The following is a 25,474-nucleotide window of genomic DNA, read 5'->3' as shown; positions in this document are numbered from 1 at the left end:
GGTACAAACTAGGTTGTGGGATCCAGTAGGAATGTGAGAGTGCTAGTGCTGTTGAATATTTATGAGGAGGCTGAACACTGAATGACTAGTGGAAAAAAATCTTCATTGTGTACTGGGACCTATCACTTTTTTTTTTTTTTTTTCCATATTTTTTCCTTCCTCTGGGTCATTGGTCCGGTAAAGAAACTTCCTAGTAATAAAGGATGCGGACGTACAGTGAGATGAGTGGTCTTAAAGTCAAATGCAATCTATCCTGGGAGCTCAGTTGAAAAGTGGGAATTGCTGTGTGACACAAGATGGCTGATACATGCACCAAATAAACAACAAAATTAGGTGGGAGAGAAAGAGAAGATTGTACTGGTAGAAGAACACAATTATAGTCTGGCCATTCTTTATGAAGTCTTAAATGAAACATCCAAACTGACAGAGTTCAAATTTACAAACCCACAACAGCTGTAATTATCACTTTCATTTTATAGGTATACATCACACAAATGTGTTCACATCACTGTGCTAGGCAACAAACATAACAAAGGACCAAAGGTTACTGTTACAAGAAAAAGTTATAAAGAGGTCAGAACAGACAAAAAGTCACTTTATAGAGGTGTCTGATTCATTAATACAGATGGATTAAATGCTTAATTAATACAGGACTGATCTGAATCATATTTAGAGAAATCTGGACAATTCATCTCTGCTCTAACAATGGAACTAGAGTTGAAGCACCTAAAATCAACAAAGAGGTTTCCACAAAGTCAAATGTCTCCTGGCCTAAGTAATTAACCAACAATAGAGCAAAATGAGGGATTGGAGAATTACTTTTTGAAACCAAACTGATAGTGCAGAAAGCCAGCAAGTACTTGAATGCCCATCATCTTTAGCAGTGCTTTCAAGTCTGAATGAAGGCTCTCCTGGGAATGGTCCTGCCTTGAAAAGAACTGTAGCTGTGTAGTGTACCTTGTGTGTCCTTCCTTTATTCTTGGAGAGTTTGATGGAGAGTCTAGCTCAATACTGAAGAAAGAGGAAGGCCACCCAAAGAAGTGATGCAAGGACAACATCGGTTCTAGACTATACTTTGCTCCATTAGACCACACTGCTGTGTTGATAATTCTAACCCCAGAAACATCATTGAGAAGAGTGCTAATGAGGTGAAAAATGATGGCATTTCTGATTAATGAGTTGAGAAATGATGGGCAGGACTGAGATAATCACAATAATCACAGCTGATTAGTCCTCAAAGGGAGGTCTTCAAAAAAGCACAAAAAAATGCAGCTTAATTGTGCATTTCATTGATGGATCCAGCCAGTCTTCCAGGTTATGGTGGCAGAAGGTTCATTTCACCTACACAGGGATCAGCATCTGAGCAGTAAGACTAGGTCTGTAAATTATTCTGAGCTCAAGGCAGCCCAGCTGGCATACTTCGTTGTGCTATAATTTCTTCCTTCATAATGCACATAATCTACCTAATGTTCAGCCACTCCATGTTTTGCCATGGAGAAGAAAGGGCTTGGGGTCCTCTGGCCTAATTTAATCTCCCTGTTCAACAGGCATGGAATTAAAAACCACAAGCAGATAATGTAACTTACTCTTTTTCTGTGTCACTCTGGAGACATCTTGAGATTCCTTTTAAAAGAGGTTGCTGCTCCATGGGTAGGTGTTTAGAATGTTTCTGTGTGTAATTCCCATTAAGTTGTCTCAAAACAACTAGGAAAACATCATTAATCATTATGACAAACCTTTGTCACCATATAACTGTTTCAAATCAAGATTAGGAATAGTGCTCTAAAACCTGAAAATTTCAGGAAACACTAACAAAGACGTGACAAACATGCTGGGCCTGGGAGGAGTTAATGTAGTTCCTTTTTACTGAGTGCTAACGTGTTGACTTCAACTTAAGGTCTAGCTTTTCCCAACAAAACCAGTTGATTTTATATGCTTAAGGAGAGAAAGAACCAGTGTTGTGATACCAGTCTATACCAGGTGAGAAAAACAGCTCACTTTCAGGACAAGAAATTCACAGAAGGCTCTTGACACTATGGAAAGCCATAAAGGATTCAAGCTTGCAATCTTTCAGGTATTACAGTGTCACAGCAACTCATCCTGCTAGAAAACCTCAAACAGAAGTTACACCATTCTGGTACACAGATGTTTTCCTTTTGGGGCTGTTTTTTTCTAGCAGTGATAACTGAGTGACATAGTTGACTGGACTATTTTCTCTGGAAAAAGTCTTGTGTTTGTGTGTGAAGTTCAGGTATTCTTGATACTGCCATTTGCATAATTGTTTCTTCAGTTCACTTTGAACCTATAGAAAAGAAATTTAAAACCAGAGAATTGGAAAATTAAGACTTAGTGGACTGTGAATGAAAAATATACCAAAATGTCTGACTACTTTGCCCAAATGTACATAGGCACCCAAATCAGTTAAGATTAAATCTTCACACCTTTTTAGAACTTTAACTATGTCACTATTAACTTTTCAAAATAGACTTACTTTCCAAAGTTCAGAGGATGACAGGACAGTGTTTGACTGAGGTTTCCTTGCTTACTGCTGTAAACTTATTCATAAATATTTCCAGGTTTTTTGTATAATTTTTATTTTTCCTCATACTGAAACTTTGTGCCTCCTTGATGTGACCTGCTATATACAATAAGGGTTCTTCTCCAGGCTTTCAGTTTACGCAGATTGAAATCCCTCTTAAACATCCCTTACTGGCTCTGAAAGATACTGAATTGACTTGAATACATTACATTTGAGAGGTGTCTTGGGAATCCTCAAAAGCATAGGTGAAACTGATTTTTTTACCATCTGACACAATGAACAACTAGATTGAACAACCCTGAAAGTCCATGGCCTGCTATTAAGACTGCTGTGGCAAGAGTGTGGCAGGAGTGTGGCAGGGGGAAAGTAGCTTCTGTTGCCCTGCATAAAGCAGCTCACACACAGAGCTGTGGCAGAAGGAATGCACCTGGTTCTTGCCACTGTTCACAAAAGTAGTCTGTTCCTGTGGATTAATCCTGTGGATTAATTTGTTGATGTTACCTCTGCTAATGTTCATCTTCGTCTCTATCTGCTCCTGCAAGGGCAGTGGCTTTCCTGAATGTCTAAAAACTGACTTACAAATGCTATCTTAAACTAAGAAGACACGTCAAATGCTCCTGACCACCCAGCTGCGATCTTCTGTAGCTAACATTAGTGCTGAAAATCTATGACAGTGTTATAATTGTAGCACTATTAAAACAAACCCATTCCAAATTAAATAAAAAAATAAACTGTTAAGTGAAAATGTTAATTCTTACAGGGGATGGATGGATGGATGGATGGATGGACGGACAAATGTGATTTAAGTGATCTGAATTTAAGAATTCATTTAGTAATTCTGTTACCTATTCTGTATTAAGTATGATCTCTATAGTGATATATGGAAAAGATGGTGGGATGTGCAGAAGTACATCTTGGATGTCAGTGCTCCCTGAAAGTCATTTTAAATATTCATCACTGAGGTGCCATTTATTCTGCCTTTATTTTCTCTGCTAACCATACAGACATGCCAGTCCTGATGTGCAACTTCAGGTATGGGCAGAACACGCTCTCTGAAGCTTTGAAGACCCTAAAAATTAAGAGGGGTTTCCTCCACCATCCTACTACTCCTCCCAGCAAGCTCAAGACCCTTCACCATTCCTGTGCACAATACCAAACCTCAGTTTCATCCCATATAGAAGCCACCTTGTTTGGCAGCAGCACAGACTCTCACATGTTGCAGACACTTAAAACTGAGGAAACACACACACATAGAGAAAATAATAATTATTTTTTATAACTGTAGGAAGCCATAACAGATGCACTGTCAAGCTGTAATGAGTGGACAATCTGCTCCGGAAGAAGTTATCCCTAAGCAACATGAATGCAAGCCAGCACGTACCACTTAATCTTGGGGTCAGTGATCACCCTCTGTGACATGGTTTAGACATTATTTGTCATTGGGTAGGGTTAATTTCACCTACATTTAGCTACCCTCATAAGAAATATCCAGGCTAAGCTACTAGGGAGACTGAGGCACAGTTAGTGTGTCATTCTTCTCATCTAACCTAATTTTCTGAGGATGTGTTTTCACATTTTCTCATGGCTTTTGATTCATTCTATTATTTGGGGGAAAGTGCAGACAAATTTAGCTAGGTTTTAAAAGTACAGGCTCTCTAAAATATACTACAGGAAATTTATCCAAATTCTAATATTATAAAAAATATAAAGGAAGTGTTTGGAAAAATTTACTGAAAATGCATGGATTGCCCTGGAAAAAAGGAAGGGAAAGGGAAAGGGAAAGGGAAAGGGAAAGGGAAAGGGAAAGGGAAAGGGAAAGGGAAAGGGAAAGGGAAAGGGAAAGGGAAAGGAAAAAAGAAAGAAACTTATTAGGAGAAAATAAAGAAAGTATGCAGTGTTACAAGATTTCCACTGAGACATCATCATGATAGCTATCAGATTTAAAGCAGAAAAAAGTCCCATGTCAGGGAATTCATCAACAATTTGTAAAGGGTCATTGCTTCAAAACTTATTTGGTGTTCATCAGAACTATATGAATACAAATAAAGTCAGCAGTAGTATCAAGGGAAAAACAGATATTGGTATGCTATGCTTTCAGAAGTAGATCAAAGCACAGATCTGTTCCAGAAAAACAAGAGAGGCACACAAGCTTAAATGGTTTTTATAATCTTATGTACTTGTTACTCACCTCTGCATTTGAGAAGCAATATAAAAGAGCGACAACAAAACCCTAAGACAGGAAGGAGAGGAAATAAAAAGCCAAACATCAGCATTTAAAATGTAGAATCAGAGAAAAACATCAGGGTTCATTCAAAATCTGAATAAGACAGCAAAATATTCATATTTTCCATTGTTCTACTGAAATTTAGGTGATGTGGCAATATTTATTGGGTTTTCATAACAGAATTAAAATTTTCAATGGCTGGCAACACTATAATATTGTCCAAGATAATGTTCTGAATAGTGATACAACAAAATAAAAGAAACAAATAAATATTAAAATGATGAACTCACTTTTGATAAATGGTAAGGGCAAAGCAGGTTTTTATATAGTATCCTTACTTTTTTATTCCTCTTATTATTCACCTTTATTATATGTGGAATTAGTTTCAATCAGTTCACCCCATGGAATGGTCTCCATGGCACTCTGTCATTGTTATTTAATAAAGGTAGATATTGTATTATTAAAATGAACTCTAAGTCAGAACTTAAAAGTAGTGTGAGATTTCTAAGTCAGAACTTAAAAGTAGTGTGAGATTTCAAAGAAAAAGATGAAACAACAGAAAGAGGTGGTGGACGAGTAAGATAGAATGTGTGCTTTGAATTTAAACACATTAACATCTCTTCTAATAACTAAAGTAAAATGTAAAGTTCCTGAGAGTGTGGTGTTTCAGATCATACCTTGTAGGACTGATAACCATTTTATTCAGCTTACCTGAAAAGAACCCAAGCCTAGCTCAACATAAAGGCGAGCTTCCAGGCCAGTGCTTTCTGGGAAAAATGCAAATACAATGTAGTGCACTCCAAAGAGAGGGATTAACAGTAACGTGGATTTAGCAAGTCTCCTGTCAAACCAAGAATTAAAGAACAATGCACTGTTAGAAATATGGAATTATTGATAGCAGTGATATGTTGAACCAAATTTTAATACAGAGGACAGTTCCATAATGGAAGCAGCTACATCCAACAGAGTTACAGAAAGATTGCTTTCTGCTACCCCTACTGTCAACACCTGGTGAAAAAAGATGAACAAATCAGCATGCAAGTTTTCTGGGTTGACCTTTAAGGGTTCTTCTCCCTGATACACATGCAAAAACAGGGCGATCAAACTGAGTACTCTGATCAACTACCCTGAGACTAACCTCAATCACATATAGGCATCCCCCAATAGAAATGTCTCAACTTCCAAAACTGCCAATGGAGATGTAATCATCAGTGTCCATAGGAGCTGATTCAGTTGCTTAAACAGTGGTGTTGTAGCCACTGGTGATGTCCTTGGGCATTCTGCTTGGCCTTCAGCTCACTCCAGAAGGGTACAGGTCTGTGCTAGGTCCTGTGACATAACTCACATCTATACCTACATATCTTTAGATGAGTTAAATAGCTCACTAGAGTCATCTGACTGCACTGATGAGATCTCCATTAATTATGAAGGGGATTGTAAATAGGAAAGGCTAGGTTCAGTTACCAGCACATCATCTTCACATTGCTTCTAAAAATTTAAAGGAAATTATCTGTGTCTTTCTCTATGTGGTGATTTGTGTGGAAAGGAGGACTGGAAGCAAGATGGATTACCTGACATTCAGTGTTTGCACTTTCAAGCAACAACTCCTTTTGGAGTTGTAGTACTTTATGTTTTGCTTTTCTCTTTGTCCCCAGCATATCCAACCCACCCTTCTCCCTTTGAAGAAAAACAGAGAGGTGATATTTTGGATGAAAAAGAGCATTTGCATTGTTATTTCTTCTGGGGATTTCTTTTTCTATTAGTAAGGAGTAGAACATTTTGTGTTCCTGACCATAAAACATTTCTTAGAATTTCACAGAACAGGCCAATATCAAGAGACTCAGAAAGACTTACACAAAGTGGCTTGAATGGCTCCCTCCTCCCTCTTGAGATTTCAATTTGTGGACTAGAATTCTGATCACATTAATAAATATAATAAAGTTAATCTGAAAAACAAGACAATATCTGTAAACTTACTACAAATAAGAGCGTATCTTCAGTTGATACAAATTAACTAAAAATCCCCAGCCATAGGAATTGCTCTGCTATAAACCAGTGAAGATCTGCTCTCAGATCAAACCAATTGCATTAGAAACAATATTATTTTTTCTCAGCAAAATATATATAAAGATATGCTGAAAGCTATATTGAATTAATATAGACCTACATATCTCAGTACTGGTTTATATGTAATATTAACTATTTGTACTTGTCAGCACCTAGCAGATTTTATGTGGTCTAATCAGCACCTTCTGTTCCCTTGTCTATGACAGGGATTATACCAGATACAGATCTGAGTGACATACTGTTTCCTCCCTAAATTTGCATAGAATAGACTTACGCATAAAGGAAATCTTTTGTCTTAAGTTTACAACCTAGGAATTTATTTTAAAAATAAACTACATAAAATTATCTGTATGTATTTCCTGTACTAAACTGGCTTCATATTAGCTCTAAGAACCTTGCTGGTATGGATTGTCTTTCTTCAGTAATGGCTTACAGAGACAGAGGCAAGAATGTCAAGATGGTTCCATTATGTCATAGCATGACTCTAGAAAATATAGGGTTTAGTCTTTAGGTTGTGATTTAGGGTGTTTGGGAGAAAAACCCCAACAAACCTAACAAAACCAAGAACACCCACATGCTATACAATAATTTCCAGCTTTTTGAAATTCAGCACCATAACATGTGCTATTACTTTTCCCAGCTTGCTGACAGGAGGCACTAACTTAGCTTTCACATTTCAAAAGATACTTAAGACAAAATGAAAACATACTAATACAGTTAACAGAATGGGACCTTTGATGATCCATAGCACTACTCCATTTTCATCGTCATCCCAACATCTGAAACAGTAAACAAAACCAGTTATGTTGTCTGTCACATGTGAGCTTTCCATAACACATGAATGTATTTCTGTCACGGAATAGGAAAGTGACGGACACTAAGTTCTATATCACCATTTAAAGGCCACTGCCAGTACTGGTACCCTGAGAGCTCTCTCAATATTTCTGTGCAGCCCAATCTAAAGGTTTAGAAGTTTGTTCAGTAAGAAGAAAGGGTTAAAGAACCAAAACAAAGTCAAGAAATGAACATTTGTATTTTCAGGCTTCTTTCCTCCTTTTCTGTTAAAGAAGTGGCTGATTTACAGTGTACAGATCAGAGACTAAGCTACTGTGCATTATTAAATGTAATGACCTTGTGTTCATGAGAAAATAGGCAAGAAAAACCTAAAGCCCTAGAAAAGGTACCCTAAAGGAAGGGAGATGAATGGGCTTTTGGCCAAAACAGCCTGTTTTGAGGTTCATGTATTTAACCTCAATAGCAGTTCAGTTTAACTCCCTGCAGCCATATGCCATACATGTTAGGTTGTATCATAGAATCATAAAATATCTAGGATTGGAAAGGACCTTAAGATCATCAGGATCCAACCCCCCTGACATGGGCAGGGACACCTCACACTAAACCATACCACCCAAGGCCTCATCCAACCTGGCCTTGAACACTGCCAGGGATGGAGCATTCACAACCTCCCCGGGCAACCCATTCCAGTGCCTCACCACCCTAACAGGAAAGAACTTCTTCCTTATATCCAACCTAAACTTCCCCTGTTTAAGTTTTAACCCATTACCCCTTGTCCTATCACTACAGTCCCTAATGAGGAATCCCTCCCCAGCATCCCTAGAGGCCCCCTTCAGATACTGGAAGGATGCTATGAGGTCTCCCCGCAGCCTTCTGTTCTCCAGGCTGAACAGCCCCAACTTTCTCAGCCTGTCTTCACACTTCAGAGCAGCTTTTAGAAAACAATTTCCTGCTTTACACCTGGCTCTCATATTGAAAGAGAATAGAAAAAAAGAACAAAAACCAAACTCATCAGGACATAATATGCTTGTTTGAAAGGTAATTATTTGAAGAGATTAGTGTTACTAAATTGTGGCTGGTTTCTAGGGATGCTGGGGATGGACTCTTCATTAGGGACTGTAGTGATAGGACAAGGGGTAATGGGTTAAAACTTAAACAGGGGAAGTTTAGATTGGATATAAGGAGTGGGCAGGGGTGCCCGGGTGGGTCTGTCCTGGCTTTGGGGCTCATGGGAGCCAGCGCTGGCATGTCACAGGCATCTGAACCCTTCCCATTCCCTCCGTGCACCCCACTATTTTTTTTTTTTTCCTCACTAACAAGGAGGGTCTGGTTGAAGGAGTGAAGGTTGAGGGCTGCCTTGGTTGCAGCGACCACGAGATGGTAGAATTCAGGATCTTGTCTGGTAGGGTCAGTAGAATAGCAAGTAGAATCGCAACCCTGGACTTTAGCAGGGCAAACTTTGGCCTCTTCAAGCAATTGCTAGGGGAAATCCAGTGGGCTAGGCTGCTTGAAGGGAAAGGGGCCCAAGATAGTTGGTTGACGTTCAAGGACTGCTTTTTCCGAGCTCAAGATCGGAGCATCCCGACACGTAGGAAGTTGAGGAAGAGGGTCAGGAGACCGGCGTGGTTAAATAGGGAATTGCTCGGTATGCTCAAGTGGAAGAGGAGAGTTTACAGGTCATGGAAAGAAGGGCTGGCCACTTGGGAAGAATATAAGGCTGCTGCTAGAGGATGTAGGAAAGCTGCTAGGATGGCTAAGGCCTCCTTGGAATTAAAGCTGGCGAGAGGGGTCAAGGACAGCAGAAAGAGCTTTTTCAAATACATGGCAGGTAAAACTAACACCAGAGGCAATGTAGGCCCGCTGATGAACGGGACGGGTGCCCTGGTGACAGAAGATACAGAGATGGCAGAGTTACTGAATGACTTCTTTGTCTCTGTCTACTCTGCTGGAGGCAGTCCTGAAGAGCCCTGTACCGCTGAGACCCCGGATGAAGATAGGTCAACGGAGCGGTCTGCCTTAGTTGATGAGGAATGGGTTAAAGATCAGTTGAGCAATCTGGATATCCATAAATCCATGGGTCCAGATGGGATGCACCCGCGGGTGCTGAGGGAACTGGCTGAGGTCATTGCTAGACCGCTCTCCATCATCTTTACCAAGTCTTGGGAAATGGGAGAGGTGCCTGAGGACTGGAGGAAAGCAAATGTCACTCCTGTCTTCAAAAAGGGCAAGAAGGAGGACCCGGGTAACTACAGACCGGTTAGCCTCACCTCCGTTCCTGGGAAAGTGATGGAACACCTTATCCTTGGTGCCATCTTAAGGCATATCAAGGATAAGAGGGTTATGAGGGGCAGTCAACATGGCTTCACCAAGGGGAAGTCGTGCTTGACCAATCTTGTAGCCTTTTATGAGGAAATAACGCGGTGGATGGATGATGGTAGAGCGGTGGATGTGGTCTACCTCGACTTCAGCAAAGCGTTTGACACGGTCTCCCACAGCATCCTTGCGGCTAAATTGAGGAAGTGTGGTCTGGATGATCGGGTAGTGAGGTGGACTGTGAACTGGCTGAAGGAGAGAAGCCAGAGAGTTGTAGTCTATGGGGCGGAGTCTAGTTGGAGGCCTGTATCTAGTGGAGTGCCTCAAGGGTCGGTACTGGGACCAGTATTATTTAATATATTCATCAACGATTTAGATGAGGGAATTGAGTATACTATCAGCAAGTTTGCTGATGACACTAAGCTGGGAGGGGTGGCCGACACGCCAGAAGGCTGTGCTGCCATCCAGAGGGACCTGGACAGGCTGGAGAGCTGGGCGGGGAATAACTTGATGAAATATAACAAGGGAAAGTGTAGAGTCCTGCATCTGGGCAGGAACAACCCCAGGTTCCAGTATAGGCTGGGGAACGACCTGTTAGAGAGCAGTGTAGGGGAGAGGGACCTGGGGGTCCTGGTGGACGACAGGGTGACCATGAGCCGACACTGTGCCCTTGTGGCCAAGAAGGCCAATGGCATCCTGGGTTGTATTAGAAGGGGGGTGGTTAGTAGGTCGAGAGAGGTCCTCCTTCCCCTCTACTCTGCCCTGGTGAGACCGCATCTGGAATATTGTGTCCAGTTCTGGGCCCCTCAGTTTAAAAAGGACAGGGACCTGCTGGAGAGAGTCCAGCGCAGGGCAACTAAGATGAAAGGGAGTGGAGCATCTCCCTTATGAGGAAAGACTGAGGGAGCTGGGTCTCTATAGTTTGGAGAAGAGGAGATTGAGGGGTGACCTTATTAGTGTATATAAATATATAAAGGGGGAGTGTCACGAGGATGGAGCCAGGCTCTTCTCAGTGGCAAACAATGAAAGGACAAGGGGTAATGGGTACAAATTGGAGCACAAGAGGTTCCACTTAAACCTGAGAAGAAACTTCTTCTCGGTGAGGGTGACGGAACACTGGAACAGGCTGCCCAGGGAGGTTGTGGAATCTCCTTCTTTGGAGACATTCAAGACCCGCCTGGACACGTTCCTGTGTAACCTTATCTAGGTGTTCCTGCTCCGGCAGGGGGATTGGACTAGATGATCTTTTGAGGTCCCTTCCAATCTCTAACATACTGTGATACTGTGTAAGGAGGAAGTTCTTTCCTGTGAGGGTGGTGAGGCACTGGAATAGATTGCCCAAGGAGGTTGTGAATGCTCCATCCCTGGCAGTGTTCAAGGCCAGGTTGGACGAGGCCTTGGGTGATATGGTTTACTGTGAGGTGCCCCTGCCCATGGCAGGGGAGTTGGAACTTGATGATCTTAAGGTCCTTTCCAACCCTAACTATTCTATGATTCTATGATTCATATAGAAGTATATATTTCAAGGACTGCATATTAGGAAACTACGTGAAATTCAATACTTACTATGATATTTCCAGGTTTTATTACACCACATATGCACATCAAAATCAGAAGACTTTAAGATTTTCTGCCACTTGCTTATGAAGTGCAAAGGTTAAACGCACAACTTAGGAAAAAAAAAAAACAAACAACAAAAACCACCACCACCACCAACGATGTCCTTGGCCTCCTTAGTGAAGCTCTGACTTACCCGGTATTTTGTTGGTTTATTCGTGTGAGGATCCAAGCAAACATCACACCAGTGGGAGCCCCTGAATAAATCAACATTAAACACATAATTTTCTGAACACTGAGTCCCATAGAAACTTTATCCCCAAACTGTTCACAGTGCATCAGATTGGATGAATATTAAAGGTCAAACAATGGGTCAGACAATTTTAAATAACTTTATGAAAGAACTTAACTTGCAGTTCAAGGAAAGAAAAGAAAAGGCAGGAGAATGAAATCAAGAGGAAGAATAGGGGATGCTGCAAAATGGTGTTTTCAAAAATAACAGCTAAGAATTGCTGGAAGGTTTGGATATGAATTACAAGCACTTGTGAAGCTGGAGAAACCACTCATTTACTTAGAGCTCTTTTATCTTATGGATTGTGGCCAGCATACAACTCTTTGCACTAGCTGGAATAGTTCATATTTTTGTCCCAGGCAGCCTCTACTAATCGCTCTAGACCCATAAACTGGTGAGCATTCCATGAAAGTTTAACTAAACCCAGGACCCGGTGCTTTCTAGCCTCACTTTATTACTGCTTATCCTTCTACATTTATGACTAAATGGTTATTTCTCTTTTCTCCTTTTTTCAAACAGGCCTATAAACTAACAATTGCTTTTTCTCTTCTTCTGTGGAATTACATTTCCAAAGACTAAGTGATTTTCAAAGCTGCTACAAAAAGGACTATAATCTGAGGCAGGTAACATTTTCACTGGTAAATCTATAGAAATATCAGTAATATCTTTCTAATTGTCATTTGAGATCTGTAGGAAAGGCCCAGAAGTCAACCTTCCTAATTTTAGACCTTTATTTAAGGCCTTTAAGATGGGACTATATTCAGTTCAAGTTGTCTTTGTAATTAATGAAGAGAACTATCTACATCCGTATCACCTAACACATGAGTTGCCCCTGAGATGTCTCATTTTGCGTTGATTATAGAAGGAGATGAAGATTGCTACATTATTAGTTGAGATGTTTCCTTTGCTATCTCAAGTTAGATGGGATTAATCAAGGTTTAAGCATCTAGTTTCAGGCAATCATAACTGGAACAGATCCAAAAAATTTAATTATATTTTAAAACTCTTAGAATATGAAGATGAAGGATAAATTGCTATTTGCTTCAGGAGGTCTAGATTTCACTTCAAGCCAAAATATATCAATGTGACTACTCAATTTGGATGCCTCTATTTTAGAATAGCCAAGGTGAGGTATAAGGATATCTAAGATTTACAACAAATAATTCTACAGTGAAAGACATTTTATGTATTACATGTGCATATTCTGACAATCAGAGATAACTTTAATTGTTGCATAAAACCAGAAGATTCCTAAAAGCCATAAGGTCTCTATTTTGGAAAATAAATAAATAAATAAATAAATAAATGTTCATGTCTAGGCATGAAGTCACATAATTTAAGATGAATCTATATATAGTTCTGCACACTGAAAGCAAAATGGCAACTTAAAGTTTGTCACCCACACTTCTCCAGTCAGTGGAGGAAGGCAACATGTTTCCAAGATGTTATCTAGCCACATTACTCACATTCTTGAGGACTGGATTAATCACCATCACAGAATGCATACCTCACTCTACTGACTGCAGGAGAAACCTGAAGAGATAGTTTAAATTAGATGGTTAAGTTTTAAATTACTATAGTTGCACAAAATTGCTTCCAGTCATAAAGATGAGTGCTGCAGTGTTTTGAGTAGGCATATCATAGTGCTTCTAGTAATCCATCCTACCCTCTCCAGTATTTTGAACAGTATAAATAACAAGATAAGAAGAAAGACAGTATAATGGTATGGTTTTTGTAGTAGTACTGCATGAATGGGCAACTTCCACTGAAAGGCGGCACATTTTACAGATGCCTTGAATCTTGGAACGATCTAAATACTACATAACACACACAGGAAATGAGTACTAACCCCAGCCAGTAAATATGAACCACCATACATACTGCTTGTCTGAAACAAAGGTTAACAAAAGCAATGTTTGCAGGTAAATCCCTTCTATAAGAAGCCAGAAGAAATTGGCTAAAACACTGAACTGGAAGAATGCCACAGCAGCCTTGCAAGCAACCTGGAAGTGCAGAAGAAGAAAAACTATTAGGTCTACTTTCCATTGTGTCTGGTTTCTCTACAAGTGCAGACAAAATTCACTTTTACCACACAAGAATTAATAACTACAATATTTCAGTAAGTTCGAAATTCCATAATTTCATTTGATTTTAGTTGTTTGAAAGGGAAATATTGACTGTCTCTGATAAACAAAATTCTTTACTAACAGAAATTTTTACAGCTTCATTAGAGAGGACAGACCTGCACCTTATATATCAAAGCTGAGTGTAGCCGTAGCACTTCATCTTTAGGGTTTTTAATATTGTTTGTTTTAAGATTTCAGTTCTAGCAAACTAAAGAGAAATGGGATTAAGAAATCTCCCTGTTCTCTTCAGGTAAAGAATTAAATGTTATATCAAGGATAAATAAGATTGTAAGTTAGTACCGTTGACATTAGGCAGTGGTCCATAGTTTCATCTGCAAACAAAACGGCATCTTTGGTGAAAACAGCAATTGCTCTCAGGATAAAGGAGACAAACAGGTGCATATGGATGTAATTCCGTGTACAGTGGAATTTTCTGACATGGAAAGAGAAAATAAAAATTGTTCTTCAAGAGAAATTTCTTATGGTCTCATCAAAACTCAGGAACACATGTGACTGCAGACATCTACCAAAGCAAATAAATGTCCTGCCACTATTTGAGATGGAGCTAGAAATAAGGGAGCAGATGAGTTAGTATTTGTTGGCTCTTAGGGACATGGCTTAGTGGTGACCTTCACAGTGTTAGGTTAATGGTTGGGCTCAATGGTCTAAAGGTCTTTTCCAACCTACCTGATTCTATGGTTCTATTTCTCTAGACTTCCCTCCCCACAGTTTTACCTGTTGGAATCTCCTTCAAGGTTTGAACATATCAACCTCTTGGTCCTGGAGCCCTTTATAAATGATATGAACTTTGAGACTCCCAATCTACTCCAGTTAGGAAGCCGATTCTGTGCTCTGCACTCCTGCCTGCAGAGCAAGCTCAAAGCTTTTATCCAAGCACATTGGAACCAATCAAAACCAGGATCCATTTCCTAACATCCAGCATCATCAAACATGACATTTAAATTTTTTAAGTTTCTTTCTATAGTTCCCAGTTATGGAAGTAATGGTCTTTAACAGAGGGAATGGACAGACTAGAATAACTTCTGGTTCAGGGGTAGAAGACAGTTTCTGCAGAGTATGTCCTGCTATGCACTGGAGGAATTGTGTTAATAGTGATAACAGATTTGAGCATTTTCACTGTATGCTGTCATTAAAAAGACTAGGACAAACTGCCCAGGCAGTTTTGACATCTGCAGGGAAATGCTACAACATGAATAGAGAAGGACTCATTGCCATCAACAGTGTTTATGCCTGAGAAGGACTAGAAAATGGCAATTAAAAAATCCCATAAAACAAAAAGTACTTTGAGAAGTACAATGAGGCTGTTTTAAGTCATCCTGGAAAAGAGACCATTGTTTTTTACCTGAAGGCAGCAAAGACAATTAGAGCTGTAATGAGTGAAGTCACTGATGCTGCATAGCCAGCAGTGTAGACACGCCAAAATGCAGAATAATATGATTTCTACGAGAAAAAGAGAACACAGACCAGTGCTGGTGGTTATGCAGCATGCATGTGGGTGTGCTTATTTCACTAAGATACATTTTCCCTTGCTAGTCAGTTTCATCACTTATGTACAGCTTTGTGTGTTGGAGATCTGCTTCAGGATTTTCCTTCCATTGCTAACACATCTTTTTTATCTCTTGAATACTACTAAACCTTATACATGAGACAGGTTTCACAGCCCACAGGTTCATCTGCAGTAGTGACTCCTTTGAGCACGTTCAATAGGAAAATACTAACTTTATTAAGTAAGTACATTTTCTTCTATAGGTATATGAAGACTCTAGGGCACTGCTAAAGTGACTGAATCCATCATTTTAGAACAGGGCCAGATTCAATAACTATTGGTTTTCACAAACAGCTATAGTTAAAAGAGAAGTAAAACTTGCATTTTGAAGGAGACAAAACTGTGTATTGTGTAGGTAAGAAAGTTTAAGCCAAGAAAATAGCTTCACAGTTTGTAATTCCTGGGACAAACAGTTCACTAAGTTGCTGTATACTGTAACACTGTAAATTCTTTATAGTTTATTTGTTAATTTGGTTTGCATTTAAGCATCCTATCTCCTAAGAAAAATGCCTATGTTGCTTTATCTGTGAAAATGTTATTCTGATTCACTACATTATCACCCAATTATTAAAAATCCCAATAAATTAATTCTCTGAATCCAGGGAAATTTTCTCCTTGAAAATTCAATGGACACTTTGTTCTTTAGTTGACCCAAACTCTTGTTTACCCAAAAGGCAACAATTCTGATTTTAGACAACCAATTAGCAATTTTAAGTAGTTCCATAAATAAATCATACAACCCTGACAAACTAGGAATTATCCTGTGTTTCTGAAATAGACCTAATCTTCCATAAAGTATTTTCAAAATTCAGGTGATAGTTAGATTCTTCAACTGAAGTATTTTGATGCATTTTATCTGATTTTGTGGGGCAGCTAGAAAAGCAACACTATATATAGAAGATACTATAAGTCCTCACTGCAAACACAAAATACTCTTAGAATATAAGTGGCATTCTTCGTACTTCTTTCCCTGTGTTTACAAGTAAAACTGGTTTTATCTTCCTTTTGTAGACCTTGCAGATTTGACTAGAGTAATGGAATGAACACAGTCACAGCACAGACATGAGTTCTCCTTGAAATCTTCTGTAATGTTAAAATACAAATATGGTTCCTTGCTTGATTTCAGCCTAGGCCTGCTATGAACTATGCCTGGCTTAACACAGTCCAGGGACTGCTTAGAGAAAGCCACCCTGGAGAGTAAGAGTTTAGCTCTGTGGGTGAAAGGCATGCAGTGGCAGCTGGCCCTGAGGGGCTTGAGAACTCTGTTCCAGAATACATGCCTCCTTATGAGTCTTACATCCCTTCTGAACTCTTCTTGTGGTTTTCAAAATATTTCCAGAATATTTTATGCACTTATCTTTCTAGCTTCCCCAAGGTGTAAAGAAGTACATATATACTTAGTTTATGGGTGGTGAATTGAGTTACAGATATCTATATTACCTGTTACAGTTGTGCTTGAGTTTCTAAGTTTATGGAGCCAAATGGCTGAAGCTAATTGTATCTACAGCTCCTAAATATTTGAATACTTGAACTGTTACTTCTGTGCTTGAGCTTGCATGCCTGGAGAACCAAATGGTTTACTCCAGATAACAGCAAGAGTGTTAGTGATGACAATCCTCTTCACATTTTTGTGTCTTGCACTGCCTAGTGATAAATGAGGTTTTTCCCCTGTTGAATCATGACTACACACTCACAACAAGCAGTATGAGTCAGTCTTTTATTTTGTAGATTAGAGAGAGTCCACTGTTTCTATCAAAATACCACAGTAGGAGGAGGAGGCAGTGATGTATCAGAACTCAAAGGCACATCTTTGTCAATCAACAACCTTCAGCCGTAAGATAAAGCTCACCACTGAGGCACTACCATTGTCAAGGAAGAGTGAAGCATTCCTATCCTGGGACCAAATATGATGATGAGGACCACAGAAATTTTATATGAAGATATGGGTAAAAAGAAATACTGCTAGAGCCAAATTGAGTACCAGTTGTGATCATCAGATAGGAAAAGTAGGGCTTCACATCCTCTTTCTTATTATAGTGTGGAAATATTCAATGGCATCCAGGAGTTCCCGCCTAAAGGTATGCATTGACCATAGTGCTATAAAGTTATGGAATATTTTTCTCTGACTCAAAGAACATCTAGAAAAAAATCAACAGGAGTGATCCAAAAGAACTTTCCCTGAAAAATTCTCTCTAAACAGATTGGTAGGACTTCCATGAGAGGTGGGTGCATGATGAAGATTCAAATCATCTCTGTCAGAGAACCTCAGTCCTTGTTAAGAAGGACAAGTGAACTAAACATGAGTCTATTCTTTAACAGCAAGAGGAGACGACAGAGAAGAAAGTGCTACCTGTTACTCCCTTGCTTCATATTAAGCCTAATCTACTAGGCAGTCTGTAAATATACCTGAAAGGATTGATCTTAGCACTGAAGATAGGTAATTACTGGATTCTAACAGTGCCTAGATGTGTGGGAGCATCCAGGTTCTCAGCACTCTCAGAAGAGGGTGCTCTGGAGTTGTTCACAAGTAGGAAATAAAAAACTCACCTGGTCCTCAGGCCCTTTACTGGAACCTTCATCAAATCCACAGGCAATGGTGTATGGTGGGAACGGTTCTGACCAATATGCCTCCTGCGTACAATTTCTCTGAAGGAAACCTTTAATGGTAAAATATATCAGAGAATGAATTATGCGGGGGGGTGGGGGTGTGGTTTTTGATTTCTTAAGAGAAACAACATATTTTTATTCCTACTTTGATCCTGAAGTTAGGCTAGTCATGTTCAGACAGATTTATAATATTCTATGTATCTATTTAAAAAGTTGAGAGAGATTCCCATTCATTTCAGGATGCAGTGGATTTTGTACATTTCATATAGGAAATTAATTCTGCAAATTCAATCCTTACACAGAGGAAATAAAATTATGCAGTCTATCCTGCATTTACAACGTAATCTGTACTTGTGGACAAAACCCTGAGCCACATCATCTAGCTTTGAAGTTACATACAATTCTTTAACTGTTCTGACTAGAGGATTGGACTAGATGACCTCGAAAGGTCATTTCTAATAGCAATTATTCTATGACTTTATAAATCCGTGATTCTATGATATATTTCTTTACAACCTTACCAATATGCTGCACTTACCCATAATTTTAATACCACCTTTAACTGTCTAGTTTAGACTAGAAAATTTAGTGCAGAATAACATAAATCAAGAACATGCCAAATATTGACCATAAGACAAGATTCACATCTGGATAATTATTGTATGTCAACTGATAAAAGATAACATTGTGAATCAGGAAAATAAGCAAGTTACTAAATATTCAACTATTAGAATTTATTTTAAAAATATGTGGAGATGAAAAGGAAAAACGTCTTGCCATGGATATTGGTGATTTCTTCAAAAAATCTTGGACAGGGAACTTTAACCACTTCCCCAAATGTGGCTGTGGGCCAGCAGGTTAGACCATCCCAATCTCTGGCACATCCTGGGGAAATAAAAAGTGCCTCTAAATAAGTACACACACAGAGAATATCACATGCTTGATCTTCCATAGTTAGAGTATCTGAGACTTTCTCACTAATTCACATGCAAAAAGAGCCAAAACAGGACATGAAGCTCTGCAAATGAATGATTGTATTGTTTTCCTTTCCCCTTGAATGCATCGTTGTTCACACACGTGCTTAGCATTCCAGCTGGACCTTCCCTCACCTTATCTCATGAGAGAATGCACTCAAAACTCAAGCAGACACAATCCTAAAGTCAAATCAACTGGAGGTTTCTCTATTGTCAAAAGAAAAGTCACCAAATCAAAATAATGAATAATTCCTAGCACTTGATATTTCTTATTACTGGTTTCAGAGTCTAACTGAAAAACATCAGGCTTAAAACTTCAGCCTTAGTCTCTTGATTCCATGCTTAAATTCTACCAGTTTCTCCTGAATTAAAGGAGCTGAAGTCCTGGTCATAGCAATCAATGCATATTTATAATGCATTTCAACAGGGATTAGATTCATCCCAAGCTAGAATAACATCTCCCAGCATCATATAAAATAACCATCACATAGGTCTGGCTGGGGGGCCTTCACAGGGTTCCCTATATGAGAGATTGCTAACTGATAACAGAGGGCATGCTTACTAGCTACGAGTCTGATAAAATGTGGTTTTGGAAATTAAGGTTAATCACAGCTTTGTCATGGATGCATCACATTGAGACTCAAGCTGTCATCTTGCAGTGTTTTTTGGCAAGTAGGTATGGGTGCAGAACAGAAGAACTATCAGCATGTAAAGGTGCCTGAACCTATTAAAAAAAAATCACTGTAACCAAAACTAATCTCTAGGTAGTTGTAAGGTGGATGTAAAGCAGTGCATGAGTTTCGTTTGGAAGGTGTAATTTTCTTTTACCAATTCTTTTGTTTCCTCTGTGACTGATGACAAAGCAAATCTAAAATTGTCAAGAACTGAAATGTGGAAACAATATTACTTGCCCGTAGCTGAGCAAAGTTACTTTCTGGCTTCTGAAAAGATAGTCCTGAAAATCTCCCACATCTTTATCCTCATGTTGCCTTTGGGAGGATGAAATTCCTGGTATACCCAATTTGCCAGATGAGAAAAAAGAAACCCTGATTCATTATCTCTAATTTTAATTGTCTAAAATATGTTAGCTAATCTTAGCTATGTTCCCTCTATAATCAGTTGAAAGAGACAGGGACTTCCAGTGCATGATTCATCCCATATATTGGAAGCTCCTTTCTGACGGCAGGATGAATCACTCACTGGAAATACCTAGGTCTTTCTGATGATCATAGCCTTAACTAGACTGCTAATTTTCGAATTAATAAAGTCAGGCAATATGAATCCCAGTTAGACATGCAGTGGCCCATGCACTTAGACTTACAGAATTAAAGGGTCACTCTTAGAGAGACTGTTCTACATTTGATGAGTTGAGTCTAAAAATCTATTGTAAACGGTAATATGTGCTTAAACGAAGAATCAGGTGACCTTATGTAGGAGTGGAATGTGCATATTTTAAGTCCTAGATCTGGCTTCATTTTCAGAGATTTCTTTTACACACCAAGGTTTTCAAGAGATTAGTGATTGTCCAAATCACCTGAGACTCCATAAAGACAACTGCAGTAAAAATTTTATTAAGTAATATTGACATCATAGCTATTTCAGTTATTTTCAGTAACCCAGGGCTCTTTTTTTTTTTTTGGGGGGGGGCTTTTTTTTTTTTTTTTTTGGTTGGTCGGTCAGTTGGTTTTAGACAATGGAGAAAAATAAATATTTTTAGAGCTTGATTCAGTGGGTCCATTTTACAGATCTACTTTGAGTTGAGAAGAATTGCACCCTGGGGTCTACTGATAAAATTCGGTAGACATTGCTCTGTGTAACAAGAATAATATGGAACTACTTTAGATTAAAAGTTCTGCAACATAAACTAATTCCAGCACAGATTCTCTACTGAGAAGTAACTGCACAACTGTGACTCTTTGGTTTGTCTCAATCAGCTCCTGAAAACTGAAATGCAAGCTAGAGACTTTTATCAATCTTAACCTAACTTTAAAATACCCCAGATAAAATATTTTTGTAAAAAGCATTTTCACCACACTGGAATGATTCCCATAACAATATAATTTCAGCATGCTTTTCACTGTCTTCTGTGGAAGCTTCTTTGGAGTTTTAGATATAAATAAAAACCACACCAAAAAAATTTAGGATTGTAAGATATTTCAGGTAGGGTTTACGTGCCCTAATTAAGCATTAAAACTTGTCAAGGTCTGAAACAATAATCTTTGTCTCATTCCATAGCTAGTAAGTAAAATTTGCTCCAGAGAAAAATTAATCCCATTCTAAAATAAACATCTAAACCAAAGGCAATCAAACGTGTTCTGACTTAGATATTGAGCTTTTAAAGATGTCTAAAATGAAATGAGGTAAAGTCCTATCCTATAGAAGCACCTAATACTGTTAAAGAAACCAAATAAAAAAGGAGCCAGATCTTGACTCAGGAGAACATCTAGACATCGTGCCCCTGAAACAATATAGAAGGTATATTCATATCAGAGCTTAGCAATCAGGACTGTTACCTTTAAGGTCAGGTGAAAGAGAGTCATTCTTTTCTAAGCAGAGAGCCTCCTCTTTGACCACTTGCTGGAATATCTTGCATTCTGGATGGATTCCCACAACCTCAATGAGAAAAAGACAAAAATCCCCATGAAGTTCTGTGATTACTGGAATGAGAAGGAATGGATCATTGGAATGAGGTTTCTTTCCAGTTTTTATACCTTGAGGCTGATACTTTGAGGTTTAAAAGTGTGAAAACTACAGGTGACGATGTATCTGCAAATAGGACACATAAACAGTAGAAGGAGGCTGCAATCTCATACATTTAACAATTTGTATACACATCTGCATAGGCATAGGTGTATGGATTCCTCAGTGTATTGTAATAGTCAAGCTCAGTAACACCTCTTTTCCAGTTTGGATATTTCTACCACCTCCTTTTTGTACCAATATTTTTCACAAAACTTAAATGGATTTGATCCATGATGAAGGGAGTGGAGCATCTCCCTTATGAGGAAAGACTGAGGGAGCTGGGTCTCTATAGTTTGGAGGAGACTAAGGGGTGACCTTATTAGTGTATATAAATATATAAAGGGGGAGCGTCATGAGGATGGAGCCAGGCTCTTCTCAGTGGCAAACAATGATAGGGCAAAGGGCAATGGGTACAAACTGGAACACAAGAGGTTCCACTTAAACTTGAGAAGAAACTTCTTCTCATTGAGGGTGACAGAACACTGGAACAGGCTGCCCAGAGAGGTTGTGGAGTCTCCTTCTCTGGAGACATTCAAAACCCACCTGGACACATTCCTGTGTAAACTTATCTAGGTGTTCCTGCTCCAGCAGGACTAGATGATCTTTTGAGGTCCTTTCTAATTTCTAGCATACTGTGATACTGTGATTTGGTGAATGGGAATAGTCACACTGAGTCCTCCAAACGTACATGCAGTCTCACCATATAGATATTTAGTCCCCACAAACCAAATTAAAATAAATATATTTCTTTAAAGATACATGTTTGCTTGTTTGTTTGGGGATTTTTAGCTAATTATTTTGAGTGTTCAGAACTACCTATTGGCAAAATATTCCTATTTTGATTCTTAGGAGTTCCCAGGAAATACATTTTCTTCATCGAAGGAATTAGTCATTATAATAAAGTCTTAATTACATTTCAGAAAGGTGTATCTACTCTGCTTTGATGCTGATACTAACAGAATGAGATACTGGTCTTCTTTGAAAACTTGAGATTTTAGGAGCATACAAATGACACTACTGAGAGAGCAGGGTGTAAGCTCTTCCCTTCTGAATGCAGTTGGCATAATTATAAAAATAGAAGCAATAAATAGGGAAGAAGTTTTATGTCTGCTGGCACTTAAATAAGAAATCTAGAAGTTCAAGAGTAGATAAAATAGAAAAATGGTAATCTTGGTCATAGTTTAATATGAGTGATTGCAAAATCTTATCAACCTATTATGTGAGGATGCTACACATTCCTTAGACAGAGGTAATGTTTCCATTTTATCAGGTGAAGAAAAATTAATGACTTGTCTGGGGAGTTTAAGCAATTATATTTATCTTACAGATTAAGATACCTACGTTTAAACACATAAATGGATTTCTAGGCATCAGTTGCTAGATTTGGGCTAGATTAATCTTCCTAACTACAGATGCTTCTGTCTGTACTACTACAATGACTAGTGTCATTTAGGTGCTGTCAAGTTTTTTGCTTGGCCTTCATCTCCCACTCCAAAAAATTTCATGTCCCATTTAGTCCTTCATCACATCTTTGATTGTGAAGATGTTCTTAATGCATCCCAAAATTATTGTCTCTGGAAAGTCAATTCAATTCTAAGAAGGAATCTACAATGTCAGTATCTACATGTGATCTTGTTATCTGAGCTTCTTTTGCAGTACATGGAAAAGAAATGTTTAGTGCTGTTTGGGATGCTGCAGTCCTCTTCTGTACACTCTGTATTAATTTTGCCAGCCCCATGTAGAAGTCTCAAATGCTTTATTTGATGTCTCAAATATTTCTACATACCCATCTTAAGTAACTGAATTAGACACAAAGTCAAAAGAGTAAATAGAGTCTGGAAAGCAACTGGACTGTAATCAGACAACTGAATACTGCATCAAAGCCTAATTTGGGATATTGGGATCTTCAGCACATAGGAAGTCTTATATGGAATAGATCTCTTGCAAGCTGTGCTACTCAAGGCAGAGAGAGGGGCTCAGAGGGTAGTGATTTTAACAGAAATGATGGATTGAAGGCTTTCTGAGACATTTCTGAGGAAGACTGTAGGCCATTCTAAACCTCTAATGACTTTGAAAACACAGTACAGAAGAAAATATCCCTGCTATATTGCCTTTTCAGTCTCAGGAATTTGATTTATCAGCCTTCAGAATGTTTCCAGTGAGCAGTGCAACCAGGACTTCTTTCAGCTTCCACAGAAACTTTACTTGAAGTCACATAGACTTTTATATCTTAGCAATGATATCTGCTGAAGGAAAAAAAAAAAAAGAAGAACAAAACGCAACTATCTTTTTAAACCTTTAAAAATACTGCCTACATTTGAATTTCAAAGTAGCATAGACAGACTGCTTTTAATTATAAGGAACTAGACACGGTTTGTACCTCTTAATATTAGAACAGAAAGAGGATTAAGGACACTGTTTGAAAAGAAAATTGAGACATGGCCTTTTGCATGCATTGTATTCCTCCAGTAGGTAATTTCAAATACATTTTATAAATTAGATTAAGTCACTCTTAAAATAGTACTTCTTGCTTTTCAACTATAATAACACAATTCTAAAATGAAATTTTTCAGGTATTAATAGGATCCCTGATCATTGCTGTATCTTTTAACATATATTTCACTTTAAAGTCAGCCTACATAACGAATGAATTATTTGAGTAGTAGTAACAAAATGATTGTTGCGTACATATCTCACTATTTCATTTCATAAAGATGGATGCAGCTGGACAGGAAAGAAGTAATTTCTCTACTTTCTGGAATTTTTATTATAGGCTAGTGCACAGGCTAAATATTACTGACATTTTCGTGTTTGAAAATCAACGTCAAATGTAATTGCAAATGTAAAATACAGACTATCACATAGGAAGCTAAAATGAGGCTGATGTTAGCTGGCAATCATGTAGCCTTACTAGAAGAAATCCTACTGTTACAAAAAAAAAAAAAAAAAAAAAAGAAAAAGAAAGGGAAAATAAAAGACCTATACAAGAAATTGAGGGCAGTGATGATGCTTCAATTTGTTGGTTTTCCTTAGGCTTTAAGAAAGAGGAAGACATTAAACCATTTTACAGTTAAAGAAAAACCTTCTGGGCAGAACATGCGATTTGTTGGCTATGCCTTACTTGTTTTTTGTTATTAATCTCACAATACCTTGAGAGAAAAGTGCATGCTGTTGCTCTAATCTGCCTACGATTGTTAAGTGATGGGGTTTTCTAGAAAACAGGGTCCCTGTGTTTGTTGCAAAGACATAGTACTGCAATTTAGGAGGCATCTGCTGTGATAACTGATCTCTTGTAGGAAAAGAGAAGCTCCTGTTGAGCTTCTGTGCAATTATCCTCCTAGAAAAGGATAATTTAAGAAAAAAACAACCAAACCAGAGATTTCTGAAGCAGGGATGTCCAATCTGGCAGTTTTCCATACTACAGTAATAAGTGTAAGAGGCTGATTTGGAATTCTTCTCAGATCAACATTTCCTAGTATATAAGCAGCAACCTGGCATGAACATTACTGAAAATAGCAGTGGGGTGCCTTCATCCAAAGGCTTATACAGAAAACTGAGGTTCCATGCAGTGTTGCAGACAGTACTCAACAAATGGAACTTTACATTGCTCTGCATCATAACACAAAGATCTTTCTGCTACTCTGAACATTAATGACCAGCCAAAATTCACA

General features: G+C 38.6%; 1 protein-coding gene across 1 annotated transcript in view; it reads right to left on the bottom strand.

Moving 5' to 3' along the window:
- Positions 1 to 1,178: 1,178 nt before the first annotated feature.
- Positions 1,179 to 25,474, bottom strand: part of LOC133212944 (vasoactive intestinal polypeptide receptor 1-like) — a 37,938-nt gene continuing 13,642 nt past the window's right edge. The window contains exons 3-14 of the mRNA XM_061354815.1: positions 21,575 to 21,674; positions 18,865 to 18,972; positions 18,028 to 18,137; positions 15,277 to 15,374; positions 14,214 to 14,346; positions 13,637 to 13,790; positions 11,692 to 11,752; positions 7,540 to 7,609; positions 6,618 to 6,709; positions 5,475 to 5,604; positions 4,728 to 4,769; positions 1,179 to 2,302 (exon numbers count right to left, since the gene is read on the bottom strand). Of these exons, the coding sequence (XP_061210799.1) occupies positions 2,114 to 2,302; positions 4,728 to 4,769; positions 5,475 to 5,604; positions 6,618 to 6,709; positions 7,540 to 7,609; positions 11,692 to 11,752; positions 13,637 to 13,790; positions 14,214 to 14,346; positions 15,277 to 15,374; positions 18,028 to 18,137; positions 18,865 to 18,972; positions 21,575 to 21,674 (1,287 nt within the window). The 3' untranslated portion in view covers positions 1,179 to 2,113. The remainder of the gene's footprint in view (positions 2,303 to 4,727; positions 4,770 to 5,474; positions 5,605 to 6,617; positions 6,710 to 7,539; positions 7,610 to 11,691; positions 11,753 to 13,636; positions 13,791 to 14,213; positions 14,347 to 15,276; positions 15,375 to 18,027; positions 18,138 to 18,864; positions 18,973 to 21,574; positions 21,675 to 25,474) is intronic.

This window comes from Neopsephotus bourkii, unplaced genomic scaffold (assembly GCF_033783945.1).
Source record: "Neopsephotus bourkii isolate Nb327-2 ecotype Australia unplaced genomic scaffold, CSIRO-AGI_Nbou_v1 NB_745, whole genome shotgun sequence".
NCBI classification, from domain to species: domain Eukaryota; kingdom Metazoa; phylum Chordata; class Aves; order Psittaciformes; family Psittacidae; genus Neopsephotus; species Neopsephotus bourkii.
This window is presented reverse-complemented; position numbering and strand designations above follow the sequence as displayed.